Source organism: Cornus florida, unplaced genomic scaffold (genome assembly GCF_030987335.1).
Source record: "Cornus florida cultivar Cherokee Brave unplaced genomic scaffold, ASM3098733v1 CherokeeBrave_3.0.0_Hap2_Chr09, whole genome shotgun sequence".
NCBI lineage: Eukaryota > Viridiplantae > Streptophyta > Magnoliopsida > Cornales > Cornaceae > Cornus > Cornus florida.
In genome coordinates, this window is record NW_026775579.1 from 86,191,622 (window position 1) to 86,207,726 (window position 16,105).

The following is a 16,105-nucleotide window of genomic DNA, read 5'->3' on the forward strand; positions in this document are numbered from 1 at the left end:
TCGATTTCAACCTCGTATTCTACTTAGAAAAAAAAAATTTCAAAAAGAATATTTTACATCGAAACAAATGGATCCTTAAAATAAATAATTAAGATAATCATATACAGTAATTTTATTTATTTATTATTATTTATATATATTAAAAAATATTGATGTCAAACCTCTTACAACATTTAGCTTAGATCAATTACTGAAACTTTTTCCTAAGAGTGCCTACAGAAAAATTTCACTTTTTTAGCTTGGAAGTTTTATATTACAAAATACAGACAAAAATCACAATTTGGATTTCCATGCTTAAGCATCCTCGATGTTGTACACTTTTCAGTAACCATTATCTGATTTCAACACGATCATTTTTAACATGTTAAGTCTATTATATATAATTAATATAAATAAATATAAATGCATTGAAAATATAGAAATAATGGTGTGGAAAAACTCAACCGCACCATTGCAGCACCAAAAATCACAACCACAGAGAATTTGAGCGCAAGAACTTGACTTGTTTGACTACTGGATTGTTAGTGTTGTCATTTGATGGGGATGGATCTCAGGTGTACATATGGTCAATTTTCCATCATGTTCTTTTAAACGTACAAGGTTGAAGTATATTCTTCAGCATGTGCATGACATGTTATTACGAGAAGCTCAATAGCATGTAGCTGTCATAGTGTCATACTAATAAAAATTGATTATTGTCAACCTAAAAAATAATAATAATAAATAAATAAATAAAAATTGATTAAACTAATGTTACCTTTTTTTACTTCATCGAATAATTTGAATGGTCACAAAATAAATGTTCAAATATGTCTCATTTATTATTAATCAATTGAATTACTAATACTAGCTATCTGATTAATTTTCAGTCCCATCATGTTTTACAGGCAAGCATTTCAGGAACTCAAATAATAATTCCAATACATATAACATGAAACTAGTTAACATTGTTGACCAATACATTGAGACTATATATATATGTATATAATAACTTCCATTACTCAATCCACACAAACTCAATCAATATGTATAACTTTACATTGCTTACATATAAATCAGAAAGATAAATTTTCATGAGTATGAAACACGATTTCGTCGTGAGATAATCACACCATCGTAGCATTTTTCGTACTATATAAAATGTTTATGTGTGTGTGTGAGTGTGTGTGTATATATATATATATATATATCCGTATAAAGTTTACATTGCTTACATATAAATCAGAAAGATAAATTTTCATGAGTATGAAGACACGATTTCGTCGTGAGATAATCACACCCTCGTAGCATTTTTCGTACTATTTAAAATATATATATATATATATATATATAGATAGATATAGATATATATCCGTATAAAGTTTTCCATGAAAGCCATGTCTAGTTGGGGTTGCCGATTCCGGGACTTGGGACGGACTGCAAAATCCTATCAATGCGGGAAAAGTGTTGAGAGAGGAGCTTTTCATAGATGACCATTGCGGGGCCTTTACCACTTGGGGAAGAAGATGGGAAAGCAGTGCTCTTGGGAAGGGCAGTCAGGACCAAAGTGTCCTCCGGAGAAGGTACTATTCTCCTACTCTCAATGCTCATGAGGTTCCTTGCTTCTAAATATGGCACATAACAGATTAAAACAAGAATAACAAAGAGCCCAAGTGTGCTTAAGCGAGCCATGCAGAATGATATAAGAGAGGAAACAAAGAGAGTACTGAGGCTTAAGGGAAATGAGGTAAATTAAGCTTGTGTTGTCCACAATGGGTGGGGTGTGATCTGCTTATATAGCAATGCCACACACACACACACACACACACACACACACACACACACACACACATATATATATATAGAGAGAGAGAGAGAGAGAAGCGTAAAGGTCAAGTTATATAGTTGGCTGAGTCAAGATGCACGCATGTTTGAAACTAGAAAGAAAATTTTGGTTCTGATTTTATAAGTGTGCATTAGAAATGCCTCTTGGCATTAAATTGGGTAGGCACACATGAACTAAGCCGGCCCATGTTTCTTGGCAATTTCGGCCCCTGTCCTCACTCCCTCGTGCACTTATATTGCGTCTGAAAGTATTAAATCAGAGTCTTAAAGTTAGAATTATATTAATTTGGTACTCTCAAATATAGTTAAAATCTCAAATATAGTTAAAAGACTCTTCATTTTTTAAGTTCTCCAACATAAATATTGTTTCAACTATTATTTGACTTTTTGGGATTACGAAATTTTATAGTTATATTTCATAATAAATTTGCATGTAGTGTGTCTTCCTGACCCAAGATGCCATCTATGTTTAGTCACATTATATGTAGATTCCACATGTGTCCGGCATTAATTCGGATTTTATAGCAATTTGATATTAAAAACACAAATTTGAATACTAATTTGTATGTATTCACTCAAATCAAACTCCATTTACTGTGGAATTGGTAGGCAAGGGCATATATCATATACAGTCTGCTACTGTTGTAATATTCATCAACTTTACGCAAAAAAAATACTTTACTCAAACATGTGGAAATATGAATACTTTTTGTGATGAATTACCTGAATTTCGATGGTGATTTGGGTTGGAGTTTATAGAGACTGCACTGATATGGCTAAAAAACAAAGGTTATGAAAAGGACCCATGCATCAATATGGCATCGATCAGTATATTACTAGTATATTGACCTGATACTAGTATATTTTACTTCTAAGTTCTAAGGTTTAGAATTAACTTACATGTAGTTTTGATTGGATTTTACCTCGTCGTGACTTGGATTTTGATGCATGAAGGTTTTCCTCAAAGTTTGAAAGCTTCGAGCCCAGATTGAGGAGAAGGATTGACCCGAAAAGATTTTTTCTCTCTATTAATTGTCTATCATAGGCAAAACCTTTTCTTAGGGTGATGTCAAGTAAGATCAGTCAAGACACGTATCTATATCATCAATTGCATTCATATAACTCTTTGTTGAATTACTTGATTTGTCCTAGAATATAATGTATCCATTGAAATTATTGAAGTGGAGCACTTATTGATTAGAGTGGGATTACATGGGTGATGGGCCCTACTCCAACATCCAATATCAGAAATCTGACATGAATATATAAGTACTAGCTCTAGCTACCTCCATCATACAATCTAGCTCTACTAAAATGGTAACTGGAGCTAAACCTAGACTCACAAGTTAAACCAATTTTTTTCTGCTTAATGTTGAATTGAATGGTAACTGGTTTTTGATCATTGAATTTGATTTTTATTTGGTCCCACCATGCCACCATGAAAAACATATTCAAATATGGTTTTCACCATTTGTAGCTGCTAACTATTTCTGGTTTCAGCCAAGAGAATGAGGCTAAAGCTTATTGCAACTAAAAAAGGAAAAAAGATTAGAAGTAGTCAAAATTTAAAGCATGGTTCTGATGGATCATCATACAAATACTATGATCAAATAACTCTGAACCATTAAAAAGGCAACAGGATAAAAACCAGACACTTGGGGCCCGTTTGGTAGCTATTTATGTTTAGGGTTTATTGTTTATTTAAACATATTCAGGGTAAAAGCATGTTTGTTAATTTCTGTTTTGTTTATAATTTATACAAACACCCATAAACAAACCCTGTAGCGCTAGGGTAAATTTATAAACACCAAAAAGTCGTTTATGCCATTTGTGTTTAGCTTTTTACTATAGCGGATGCGGCAACCTCTTTTACTGTAGCGCTAAATACTGTAGCAACTTATAAATAAAGCTTTTGTCCCAAATCGTACAACCCACCTTCAAACATGAGAAACCCTACCACAGAAGTTCCTGCCGGCGTCCTCTAGTCACCTACCAACCGATCTTCTCTTCAACTGCCACCTCCAACTCCTCTAGATTTACACGTGAGTTTTTGTTCTTGTTCTTCATTTCTTTTTTCTCTTAGATCCTTTTTTTTTTTTTTTTTTTCCTTCTAAATCAACAATATTTTTTTGCTACATCTGTAGTTAGTTTTGATGTTGGATGATTTGTTAATATTTGTTTTGTGATTGGTGATGAGGTTTGATGTTGAACTGATTTGTTTTCTCTCTCTCTCTCTCTCTCTCTCTCTCTCACACACACACACACACAAATATATATTGGTGAAAGGAACATGTCCATTACATTCTGATATGGGGAGATTCAAATATTATTATTTTATTATTTTATTTAGGTAAACAATGGAGGTTTGTTGTCTTTGACTTAACTTTTTTCCTTTTATCTCTAGTATTTTGCTAGTCCTGAATGGTAATTGTAAACTTGAAAATTGGGGATTGTTCCTTTTATGATTTTTTCCAATGCTAACTAATTACTTCAATGCCGCTTCGATGGATCAAAATTATGAAAATTTCTCACAACCCAACACTGAAACATTTGACTTTGAGGAAGACGCTACTCAGTTAGGCAAGAATGGAAATATATTATGGAATGAACACAATGAGGAAACATTCATTCTTTTAATGGAGGATGAAGCTAGGTAAAAAATGGAAATCAGAGTTCAACAACCTTCTCAACGAAAGGGTGGAATAACATACATGCAGAGATGATTAAAAATACTAAATATGATTGGGAGAAGGTTCAACTTAAGAACAAATTCAACCTTATGAGGGTTGACTTTAAGATTGTCAAAAGGCTCATGTAAGAGACAGGTGTCGGGTTTAGTCGAACCACAGGAATGATAATTTTAAGTGACGAAAGATCGGAAAGGTTGTCAAAGGTTAGTAACATATACTAGCAAATTGGTTAGTTTTTTTCTTTTTGTTTTTCACAAGTGCTAATATCTGAAAACTTGTAGGTTATTAAGAACTGCAAATAATTCAAGAAAAAATCATGCAAACACTATGACAAGCAATGTTACATCTTTGATGAGACAGTGACAACTGGCTCCTATACACGTCCATCTACGAGAGTTCCTTTACGTGGTGGGACTGAGAAAGACAAAGATATTCTTAATCTAAGTTACAATTTGGATGATGATGAGGAAGAGGAGGAGGATGAAGGAGGTCGGCCACGAAGCCGATCTCCAAGAATAACTCGTAAGCCCCAAAATATGGGTTTCACAGCTAGCATGTCTAATGCTTTGATGACCTTGTCTGAAACAAACACAAGGAAAGCTGTGGCATATGAGAAAGCATATAAGAAGACAAAACTTACTCCATCTCCCGTTTATGTTGGGCATGCTTATGTAGGGTTGAGTGGTGATAATGAGTCTGGTCAACAGGCCATGCCTAAAATTGATGATGAAATGATGCATAAATGCATGCAAGCCATGGACTCCTTTGATGGGATTGATCATGTGCAGTACTCCAAGGCAATTACAGTTATGATTAAGGAACCGTTGTGGAGGGGCGTGTTCCTTCATATGAGTGATGACAGGAAGAAGGGTTGGATAAGCACTCTTTGAACTATGTGTGTTGAACAATATTTTATTTATAACTTTATGTAGGTAATATTTTAACTCTATGTAGATGTAATGTATGGATGTTCTTATGTGGAGGGGCGTGTTCCTTAACATTGAACTATGTGTAATGTTCACCTACAATGTTTTGTAATATTTTAACTCTATATAGGTGAACATGTATGGATGTTCTTATGTTATGTAAGGATGTTTTTTATGTTATGTGTGGATGTTTTTGCTTTGTAAACATCTTATATGTTATTATTTTGTTCTCATATTAATTTTTATTTCATTTGGCATTACTTTATACGTTCTTAATTGTGTGACTAATTTTAGCTAGACCAGGTACTTGATATGGATCCTAGAATGATTGCTCTCTTATACGATGATGATGATGATGAGGAACAACTGCTTCTCCTTTTCATTTTGAATGAGTATGCGAGAAGATTTATATTTAAACGACCGTGTAGGAATTCACGGTTAACTGGTAATGATTTTGTGTTGGAAATATTAAATGGTCACCCATCAAGATGTTTTGATATGTTCCGAATGGAAAAACACGTCTTCATGAATTTCTGTAATGAGATTAAGAAGCTAGGGTTAAAAGAAGAAAGGTATGTGGGGGTACAAGAGCAAGTTGCAATGTTTTTAATGACTATAGGTCATAACGAAAGGAATATGATAATTTGCGAGAGATTCCAACACTCTGGACAGACAGTGTCCAAATACTTGCATTGTGTTTTACAAGCAATTCTGATTTTGGGGACCCAGATTATAAAACCACAACCCTTTAATGTCATTCCTCCACATATTTTGCACAGTTCCAAATACTACCCTTTTTTAAGGTGCATTTTTCTTATAATCCAAAGTTCAATTTTTGTGAATAATTAATATGTATCTTATTCATTATGTGCTAACCAATAATTATTTATAATAGGGTTACATTGGAGCCATAGATAGAACCCATGTGAGTGCTGTCGTTCCGTCTTCTGAGCAGATTCCTTATCGTGGTAGGAAATCAGTCACGACGCAAAATGTGTTGGTGGCATGTTCTTTCGACATGATGTTCACTTTTGTAATGGCAGGTTGGGAAGGTAGTACCTATGACTCATATGTGTTAATGCAATGTCTAAGTGATGCTGAAAATCAATTTCTATTACCTCCATAAGGTAATTAAAATCTCATTAAATTCAATGTATGTAATGGAAAAATTAGACTTTGAAATCATGTTATTGTACTTTGGATGCAGATAAATATTACTTGGTTGACTCTGGTTACATTAACATGCCGGGTTTCCTATCACCATATCGTGGTGAGAGATACCATTTGCAAGAATATAGGAGAACTCGTAGAGCACCAGTGCATCGTGAGGAGCTTTCTAACTTTAGACATTCGTCTTTTCGGAATGTTATTGAGCGTTGTTTTGGTATTTTAAAGGCAAGATTTTCTATATTGAAATTAATGGCAGCAAACTCCTTAGATGTGCAAGTAGATATTGTGATTGCATGTTGTGCAATTCACAATTTTATAAGGATGGAAGCACGTTTAGATACTCTATTTGAAGAGTATGGAGAAGTGGACGTGGAACCTGAGGATGTGGGGCGCAGTACCTCTGAAGCTCCCGTTAAGATCAATGTCAATCAAGTTGAACTTCGACAAATGAGTGAATTTCGTGATTCAGTTGCTGATGAAATATGGAATGACCATGTAATGCTTCAACGAAAATGTTGTTATATACATAACAACATTATGTATGCCTCTGTTAGTTGCTATATTTACCAAATAAAAAAAAAAAATGTTGTTATATATATGTATGCCTCTGGTAGTTGCTTGATTATGCTTCATTTCTTTTTGGATCATGTGTACTTGATATTTTCTATCATGAACATGGTTGTTTTGGGGCTGTGAATGAAACAATATCTGAAAATTTTAGTTCATTTGTGTCTTCCTAGTTGCTACCAGTGAATGGGATGGGATATCTTGTGGATATATATATATATATATATATATATATATATATATATATATATATATATATATTATTAATCAACTTGCTTGATACAATGACTTGATCACTTATCAAAATTGATGAAAAAGTATGCCAATCAATATCCTTTAATGAAAAAAGTATATTAAATTTGTTTTAGGTTATCAAACAAGTTTATACATATTTGTTTTGTTTATTGTGTTGGATTTTTAAAAAATAATTTAAAGTTAACAGACATATTTTTTTGTTTATTATTTTTAAAATCAGTTAAACATTTTTCCGTTATCAAACAATGTATCTGTTTATCAATAAACAAAAGTTACACATAAACACTGATTATGTTTATGCATAAGTGATAAACAATAAACAAAAATTGTTATCAAACAGGGCCTTGGTTATTTCACAATGTCATTGCTACAAAATATAAAAATAAATATTGCATGAAAAAGAGTCAAAAACTCATCATTCTTTGCTAGCTAATTCATAAGATCTCTGTCTTTAAGAAAAGCTAATATAACAAAGCTTGGTACGAGATTGCAGCGTATATCGCGTTGTCTCTGTTTGGACATGAGAGAAAAATAATAAGTACATATGAGATTTATGATAATAAAAAGAAGTTAGTAAACTTGAAAATTAGACAACACAATGGAAAATATATATATATATATATATATTTAATATATACAAGTAGGAGAACAAATAGGGGGAAGGGAGTAAAGGGACTAGTAGAACAATTAGGGGGAAGAGAGTAAGAGATTAGGAAAACTGAGTATCATGCGTGTGTTGTGTGCAATGTCTATTCTTCCCGAATTTCAATTTAAAGTTAAAAGATATAGTTTTATTCTGATAAGTAATTTAATTTAATTTAATTTTATTTTATTTTTTGAGCTTCTCATTGCGGGGATATTGAATTGTCATAAGCTGATAAATGAATTTCATTTTAAAAAGAAATAGTTACCATTGAATCTTTTGAAAGTGAAAACCGGAAAGTCTGATCAATGATTAGCATGATTGAACTCTCTCAGGATTTTTTTTTTTTTCTTTCCAACTCTCATGATGTATTTAGTTACAAAAAGTAATATAAGTAAATTTTGTGGTAAATCTTGATCAGCAAGAGAAATGGAACAAAATATATTTTCTCTTTACTAAATAAATAAAAATATATATATATTCTTTGGATAACTAATATCCAACATACATTACCAACGTAAAAATAGTCCCTATCAAAAGCAGAAGAAGGAAAAACTATTATGAAAGAAACAGTTTAATGACAGGAATATTTGTCACAGAAAATAGAATAATTTGGAGAGATTATTTGAATTACCTCCATATGGCACCATTCTTTTTCCTTTTCCTGGAGCTGCACACTGTTTCCTCTTAATCAATTGCATGTAGGTAAAACTAAACTATCCACAAATGGAACCACTGATGTTGAATTCGATCCATCTATCGTCACAAGTTTCCAACTCTTGTGTTTTTTAGGATTATAGACGGCTATATTTGTCTTGCGATTATTAGGATTATAGACGGCTATATTTGTCCTATCAATAGACTCCATCACAATTTCAACTTTCTCCGTAACACACAGCCGCTTTGTCCGCGAATAAATATTTAGATGTGGGATGATGATTAACTGAGTCCAGGAATTGATCTCACCATGTTCTTTCATCACCCATATCTCAGCTCCATAATCATAATCGCGTTTGCAACATACACCAAGGCATCATTTCACAACCATCAGCTGAAATTTAAAACCCTTTTTAGGAGGTGGTGGCACCTCCTTGACCTTTTCATTCACTGCATCGAAGAAAACAATAGCATAATAGAACTTCCCATGGCCAGAATGGTTTGTGACTGCAAAGTGAACCGCTTCATTCACATTAACTCCAGCCTCACGGCCGTGAAGTTCAATAAAATAAGGAAACTTTCTAGGCTTTGTCCAAGATTTATCCTTACAAGAGAAAACCACATAAAAAAATTCGAAAAATTCATGTTCAGTGATAAGAACCACCTTGTAATCATCACTGGAAGAATCAAAACATAGCCCATATAATATTGGATATGAGAACTGTTCGTACGCTCTGGTGGATGGATTCCACAGTACCAATGTCTTTCCATCGTCAAGACCCAATAGTACTAAACCATTACAAGAACAATGGATTTTGGGCCGTGAAATTTCTTATGCGGTAAGTACAGCTTTTCATTTGAATTATCCGAAATTTCATAGCCCGTTATGGAGTAGAAATATTCTGGAAGGGTTGACTGGCAAAAGAGTCTGTGGCGGTCCAATTTAATGGATTGGTTTAGGTGAGTCTTGATGAATTGGGGTTTGGAGATTAGAAGATGCAATGATTTACGAACGCACCTGAATCGCAACAGAGATGGACTTGACGTGTAGTCTTGAGAGTATAATGTATATGATGTCGCATGGAAGATTTGGTGTGTGGCCTTCTATTGCTGACTTTCTTCGCTCTTTCTTCTTTCCCATTCTCTTGCCGTCGGCCTCTTTTCAGTGGCAGAAGGGAAGGGTTTAGGTTGAAAGGGTTTTAGGTTATATATACATATATAGTACACACACATATATTGCAAAATAAGGCCCAGCTATAATGAAAAAAACTCCGCTTTTACTTTCGGTATAATCTTTGAAAAAGTACTTATGTGAACAATTTATTTTGTTTGTCTAATTTATTTTATATATAAATATTTATTTTTTATTTTCTGTTTTTTTATTTTTATTTTTTAATTCTGACATGTTATATATGGTATTAATAATCCTTATTTCATTAATTGAGTTTAATTTTATAAAAAGTATGTGACAATGACTTAAAATTTATGAATCGGTTATTTACTTGAGTTTAATGGTCTAACAAAATTCTTAAAAATCAATAAAATAAAATAAAAATCAATTTTTATGGAATTATGTGGTTAAAGTTGCAAGTATGGTGTATTTTGGACCTAAGTCACACAGAGTGGGAGCAAGTGCGAGAGTGGGAGCAAGTGCGAGAGCGGGAGCGAAATTGAGAACACGAAAGAGTCAAAGTCTAAATTTTTTAGTGATATATGTAATAAATAAGCTAACTTTTTTCATTAATAAATACTATTTGTAATATTTTTTAATTTGGAAGTTTTTTAGTATTATATTGGGTGAACTACAAATAATCCCTCTCGACTTTCACCTCTTAGTAAAAAACCCTTTTTATCAATTGTTTTAGCAAGAAACCCCCCTCAACTATCATGAGGGAGGTATTATAATTGACATCCGTCCAAATAATTTTTTAGGCAATTTTTTTTGACCAAATTACCCCTCAATGCACCACCCATGTTCAATGTTTTTCAGTCCTCCAAACCAGGTCCCGGTGACAAAGAAAAGAAAGGATAGTAATAATTTTTATTTGTGTTTGGATAGACGGGGGAAAAGAAAAGAAATGATAGTTATTGTTCTTTGGATAAGATAAAGGAGAGAAAAGAAAATAAAGGATAATAGACAAATTACTTTTTTACCCTTTCATAACCATGGGACTTGAATGGAATAATAAATTTGCGTATTAATTTGTGGAGGCTAATTTTGGTACTCTCTATCTTTTTAAAATTGAGGAGAAAGCAAATAAAAAATAGGGAGGGATAGCTATCCCTCCCTATCTCACCTTATCCCTCCATTTAACTTACCCAAATACAAACTTACACTATCGTCTTTCTTTTCTCTCCCTATCCCTCCAAATCAACCCTACCAAACACACCCAAATTGAAGTGAAAGAAGAAATCTCATAATTGAAGTGAAAGAAAAGAAATTACCCCGCGGTGATTGTAAGAGAAGAGATCGCCGGAAAATGGGTGGAGCTTCGGCTATTTCTTCCTCCATTCCTCTAGTTGGGTAGCTGTCATGGAGAATTGATTTGGGGTCGGAGAGACCGAGAGAAGCAGGGGCGCAGCCAAGACAGAGGGTGAGGGCATTTCTTGATTTTTATTTGCTGTTGATTTCTTGTGTATTTTTCTTCCCCCAATTTTGTTGGTGTTTTTGTTTCATGTGAAGAACACTGTTTGAGTGCCGAAAGTTTTCAAGATACCCAGAAATGAAATTGATAGTTATTGGGCTTTGTTTGTTTGGACTGTAAATGGTTTCTCGGAGTTTCTACTGAAAAATGTTTGAAACCCATTTTTATTTTCACAGTATATATCCCAAAACATATTTTCACTGAAACATTTGTTCCTTTTTTTCTTGAGAAGATATATAGACCAATTTCCGGTTAAACAAGAATGCCTCGTATAAAAGAAAAGAGATAAGATTAAGCCAGATGATTGAAAGAAAAATTACATCAAACCCTCAAGATTAAGGGGAGAGAACCCCACAAGACCAGGCGTCGTCCTTCACGGTGAGGTTCTGGGGTTTGATGTTGCGGCGAGTGATGCCGTTCTGGGCAACAACTTCTTCAAGTACAATGGTTCCAGATCCGGCGGGGCGCCAATCACCGACGTGAGGCATAACGCGGCGACAGCAGGGAAGAACTCTGGCGATGTACGGGCAGTGAGTTGCGGATCGGATGGTGGAGAGCTTGGCTGTGGCGGTGCAATGGCGGTGACGAGCGTAGCAGTGGAAGGCTAGGCTGAAATGAATAGGCGGCCGGCGGCAAGCAAAAGGGAGCTCGGAGGTGAGAGGAACAGCCGGCAAGCTTGGAACTGAATCGGCAGTGCTTGCGGTGCTGCACCGGCGGGCAAGGAGAAGTCTGCTAACTACGGTGGTGAGCTTGCGGCTTCGCTCGGAACGGTGAGGTCGAATGATGGTAAGGACGGGATCGGCTGGTGGAGAAGGGCTGGTTCGTGGAGAGAGCGGCCGGTGGAGATGGGCTTCGGTTATTTCTTCATGAGTGAACATGGAGGGGTAATTTAGTCACAAAAAATTGCTTAAAAAATTACTTGGACGGATGTCAGTTAGAATACCCCCCTCGTGATAGTTGAGGGAGTTTTCTTGTTAAAACAATTGATAAAGGAGGTTTTTTGCAAAGAGGTAAAAGTCGAGGGGGGTTATTTGCAGTTCGTCCTATTGTATTTTCAAACATGTATATATATATATATATATGGTAGTATAGCAACTACAGTTGGGACATACTTGAAATTTAAGTAATTAATATATATATTGAGTAATAGTGTAATAAATGCATATATGGTAATATAAGTATTTCATATCACCAAAACTCTAACAAATTTAGCTCTATAAAGTAAATTAGTATGGACATCGCAAATAAATTTAGCTCTATAAAGGAAATTAGTAAATTAGTCTTGGATAACAAATTTAGCTCTATAAAGTATATTATTATGGATGATTTCTTAGTGCTGATTCTTCCTTGTTACTTTACTATAATTTCAAATGATAAATATCTTCATGTGCATTATTCTTCTTCTTCTCAATAAGATTTCATCACTCATATATGTTTGGGGGTATTTGATGTTGCTCCTTTTTTCTTTTCTTTTTTCGTTTCTGTATTTTATTTTATTTTTTTTCTTTCGAAATCAATACATAAAAATGTCGTTTAATGGCTGCAGCAGGAATTTTATTTCTTTCTTTCTTACTGTAAGCATGCATTTGCTAAATATATTACCCAAAACTTGCAAGTAACAGGGTCTATTTTCTTTTAAATTTTCTGTTATAAATTAGCTTTGTTTAAAATTTTCATCCTAACCACAGAAAATAACTTTTACTCCGGTCATTTCACGTTTTTTTACTTTCAATTTCCAAGTTTTTATTTATTTATTATAATAATAATTATTATTTTTTTGTTTTTAACTAACTGAACGGAGTCTTGGGAATGTCTTTTCAATTTTTGAGCTATATATATTCAACCCAAGTCCACATGAGACTTGGGTTTTTCTTGAGTTGGGTGGGTTTGCAAACCTAAGCCCAATCCAAGCCCTTAAACCAACATTTCTGATGGATTTGAATTAGAAAATTGGCCCATATTCGTATTAGATTGGAAACGTTATTTAATTTGGCCCATGGTTTAATTTTTTCTTGAAACAACCAAGATGTTTCAATTAACTGGATGTAATGCAACCAATATATATTATAGAAACTATATAGTTTCAAACTACTCGAGCTTGTTGAAATTAATTCCATTGAAATCTTTGGGGGACTTTTATAATGAAAAACCTATAGTTGGATTTAAACTTTTTTGAGTAGTGATACTTAGGTCTGCTTCATCTAATATAAGTTTATCAAATATAAGGAACTAGAATGTCTTCTCAAACAAAAGTTGTCAGTCAAACATCACTTTAATTGATCCACATCAATTCTACAGTATCTTTTTTTCACATTTCCATATTTATTACATACTGTACTTTTAATCAAATACTCAATAATCCATAAAAAATTAACTCATTACATATTATCACAAATTGTGTCTCCTGTTGATTATTAGATTTAGACATCATTCATTAATCTTCTTAACTAAATAAAAATCGTATTAAGCCTCAATCCAGATTGAATATCCACACTCTTAAGGTTGCAGATTAGTGAGTTCATTAAATAGTTCACAACAATAAGCCATCACTATTGGTAGTCACATGGTTCTTTCAATTTCTTAAAAAGTGAGTATACTTATAGGCCATGTTTTGGATGGCTTTTGAAAAGCCACTTTCAGCTTTTTAGAGCTTCAAGCAACCTTTGGAAGTGTCGATGGTCTGCGGCAAAGAGCTTCCAGATTTTGAAAGAGCTTTTGCCTGCTACCAGCTTCTAGAGGAGGGTTTTTTTTTTTTTTTTTTTTTTTTTTTGAGATATACTACTAGTTATACAACCACAAATACATAACTATTGAATATCTTTTTCATCAGTTCACATTTTGTAATTTGCATAAAGTAGATTATTATATTTTAAGTATTTTTAAACTATAACCGTATCAATATTCTTAATTCAGTCTGACTGTATAATTAAAGCCTGTCAGGTGTTGGATAAAATCCTTAAATGAGACGATGTCTCATGGAATTAGATGGTTGCAAGGTAATCGCAAATGGGTTTGCATAAAGAGAAGCTTGTGGTTTGTTTTTATCATATGATAATTAAATGATTGTTCTGATTGGAAATTGTTTGTTAATAATTTTACTCTTGCTATGGTTATTAAAGCTTGTGTTGGTTTGGCTTTTTCTAAGATTGCTGAACAATGCACGTTTGTTATTTAAACTTTTGATTATGATATATTTGTTGTTGGGTGTGCAATTGATATGCATTCAAAATGTGGTTGTTTAAATATGTCACATTGTGTTTTTGATTGGATGGAAACTCGTGACCTTTTACTTTGAAAACTATGATTACTGGGTATATATGCTCAAAATGATTATGGAGAAGCAGCTATTGAGTTGATTCATAAAATGCAACATGAAGGTTTTTGTATCGGCGGCAAGGAAGGACTAGCTCGATCAACAATTCCACTAGACAATATTTTCTCTATTTTTTGTCAATAGCACAAAAAAATTGAAGGCTTGAAAGTTTATATTTGCACCTCTGTCCATCAAGAGCATTGTGTCGAACTGGGTTTGAGACTCACCTCGAATAATGATCGTCAATAAAAAGGAAAAAGCAAAAAACTTTGTGCAAGGAAACCTAATTTCACAAATATTTTTCTCTTCACTCTAACCACACACCTATAAAATTTGAATTTTTTTTCTTTTCTTTTTTCCTTTTCCTTTCCTGCTACTTCTAGCTAGCCAAACGCACTCTTAGGAAAAATTTCTAAAAGTGGCCCTTTTTTCTAATCCAATTCAGATTTTTTTTCTTCATGCCGAGATTCAAATTTTCTTGTAGACATAATTGACAATAAAAAAAAAAAAATTTGTTTTGCTTAAATGAAATGTAGATTACGGTGATTACCTCAAAATGCAATGCAAATTTTGTTACTTTATATTGTAAAAAAAAAATTATATTAAAAAGATCATAAAAATTTTCACCAAATAGGAGTTAGTTTGCAAAACAAGAATTACAGACCTTGATTAGTTGATTTAGAAAAAAAAATTAAAACAAAACCCATACATACCAAGTTAACAGTTGCATTGCAGAGAGAGGGGGGCAAGCTTGAAAGTTGAGAGACAGCGTCGGAAGCTTGCGAACGGCGAACCCGAATTGGAATAGCGGGTGATGGAAACTGAAAGATATGGGTTTTGATTTTTTGAACATTCTGAAATGATATGCCGATATGGGTTTTGAACTCTTGATTCTTGCAGACAGATAGATAAACTGAAATATATGGGTTTTGAACTTCTGATTCTTGTAGATTTTGTAGTTTGCAGTTGCAGAGACACATGGGGGGGGGGGGGGGGGGGGCATCGTCCATGGGCCTATAAATTTCGAGACCTTGGGCAACTGCCTTTAATTTGTTGCCTTGGGTCAAGGCCGGACGAGACTTGGGCCTATATTTTAGTATGGTGGCTGAGTTGACTTGGTCTTGATTGAGTGGGCTAATACTATTACTAATATATATATATTTTTTGGGGGGGGTGGGCTCAAGTCCATTAGAGCCCACCTCTACATTCGCCCTCTATGCCAGCCCCCACCTTATGCTTGACCAGTCCTCTTGCCATGCCTCTCAATCCTCCGGAAGCCAGAGCTTAGGGTCAATTTGGTGTAATGAAAAAGGGAGGAAAGGAAAGGAAAGATGATAGAGGGTGATTAGAAATTTGTGTTTGGCATAAATGGTTGGAAGGAAAGGAAATGAAATGGATGGTTTTGGAGGGTTAGC

At 33.9% G+C, this 16,105-nt stretch overlaps 1 protein-coding gene across 1 annotated transcript; it reads right to left on the reverse strand.

Moving 5' to 3' along the window:
- Nucleotides 1–1,380: 1,380 nt before the first annotated feature.
- On the reverse strand, nt 1,381–1,671 carry LOC132273070 (precursor of CEP14-like). The gene has a single exon (XM_059774103.1). The coding sequence runs from the start codon at nt 1,669–1,671 to the stop codon at nt 1,381–1,383; it is 291 nt and encodes a 96-aa protein (XP_059630086.1).
- Between the last annotated feature and the right edge of the window lie 14,434 nt (nt 1,672–16,105).

Coding starts and splice junctions, on each gene's coding strand:
- LOC132273070 (XM_059774103.1), bottom strand. CDS start 1,671: ATGGCTCGCTTAAGCACACTTGGGCTCTTTGTTATTCTTGTTTTAATC.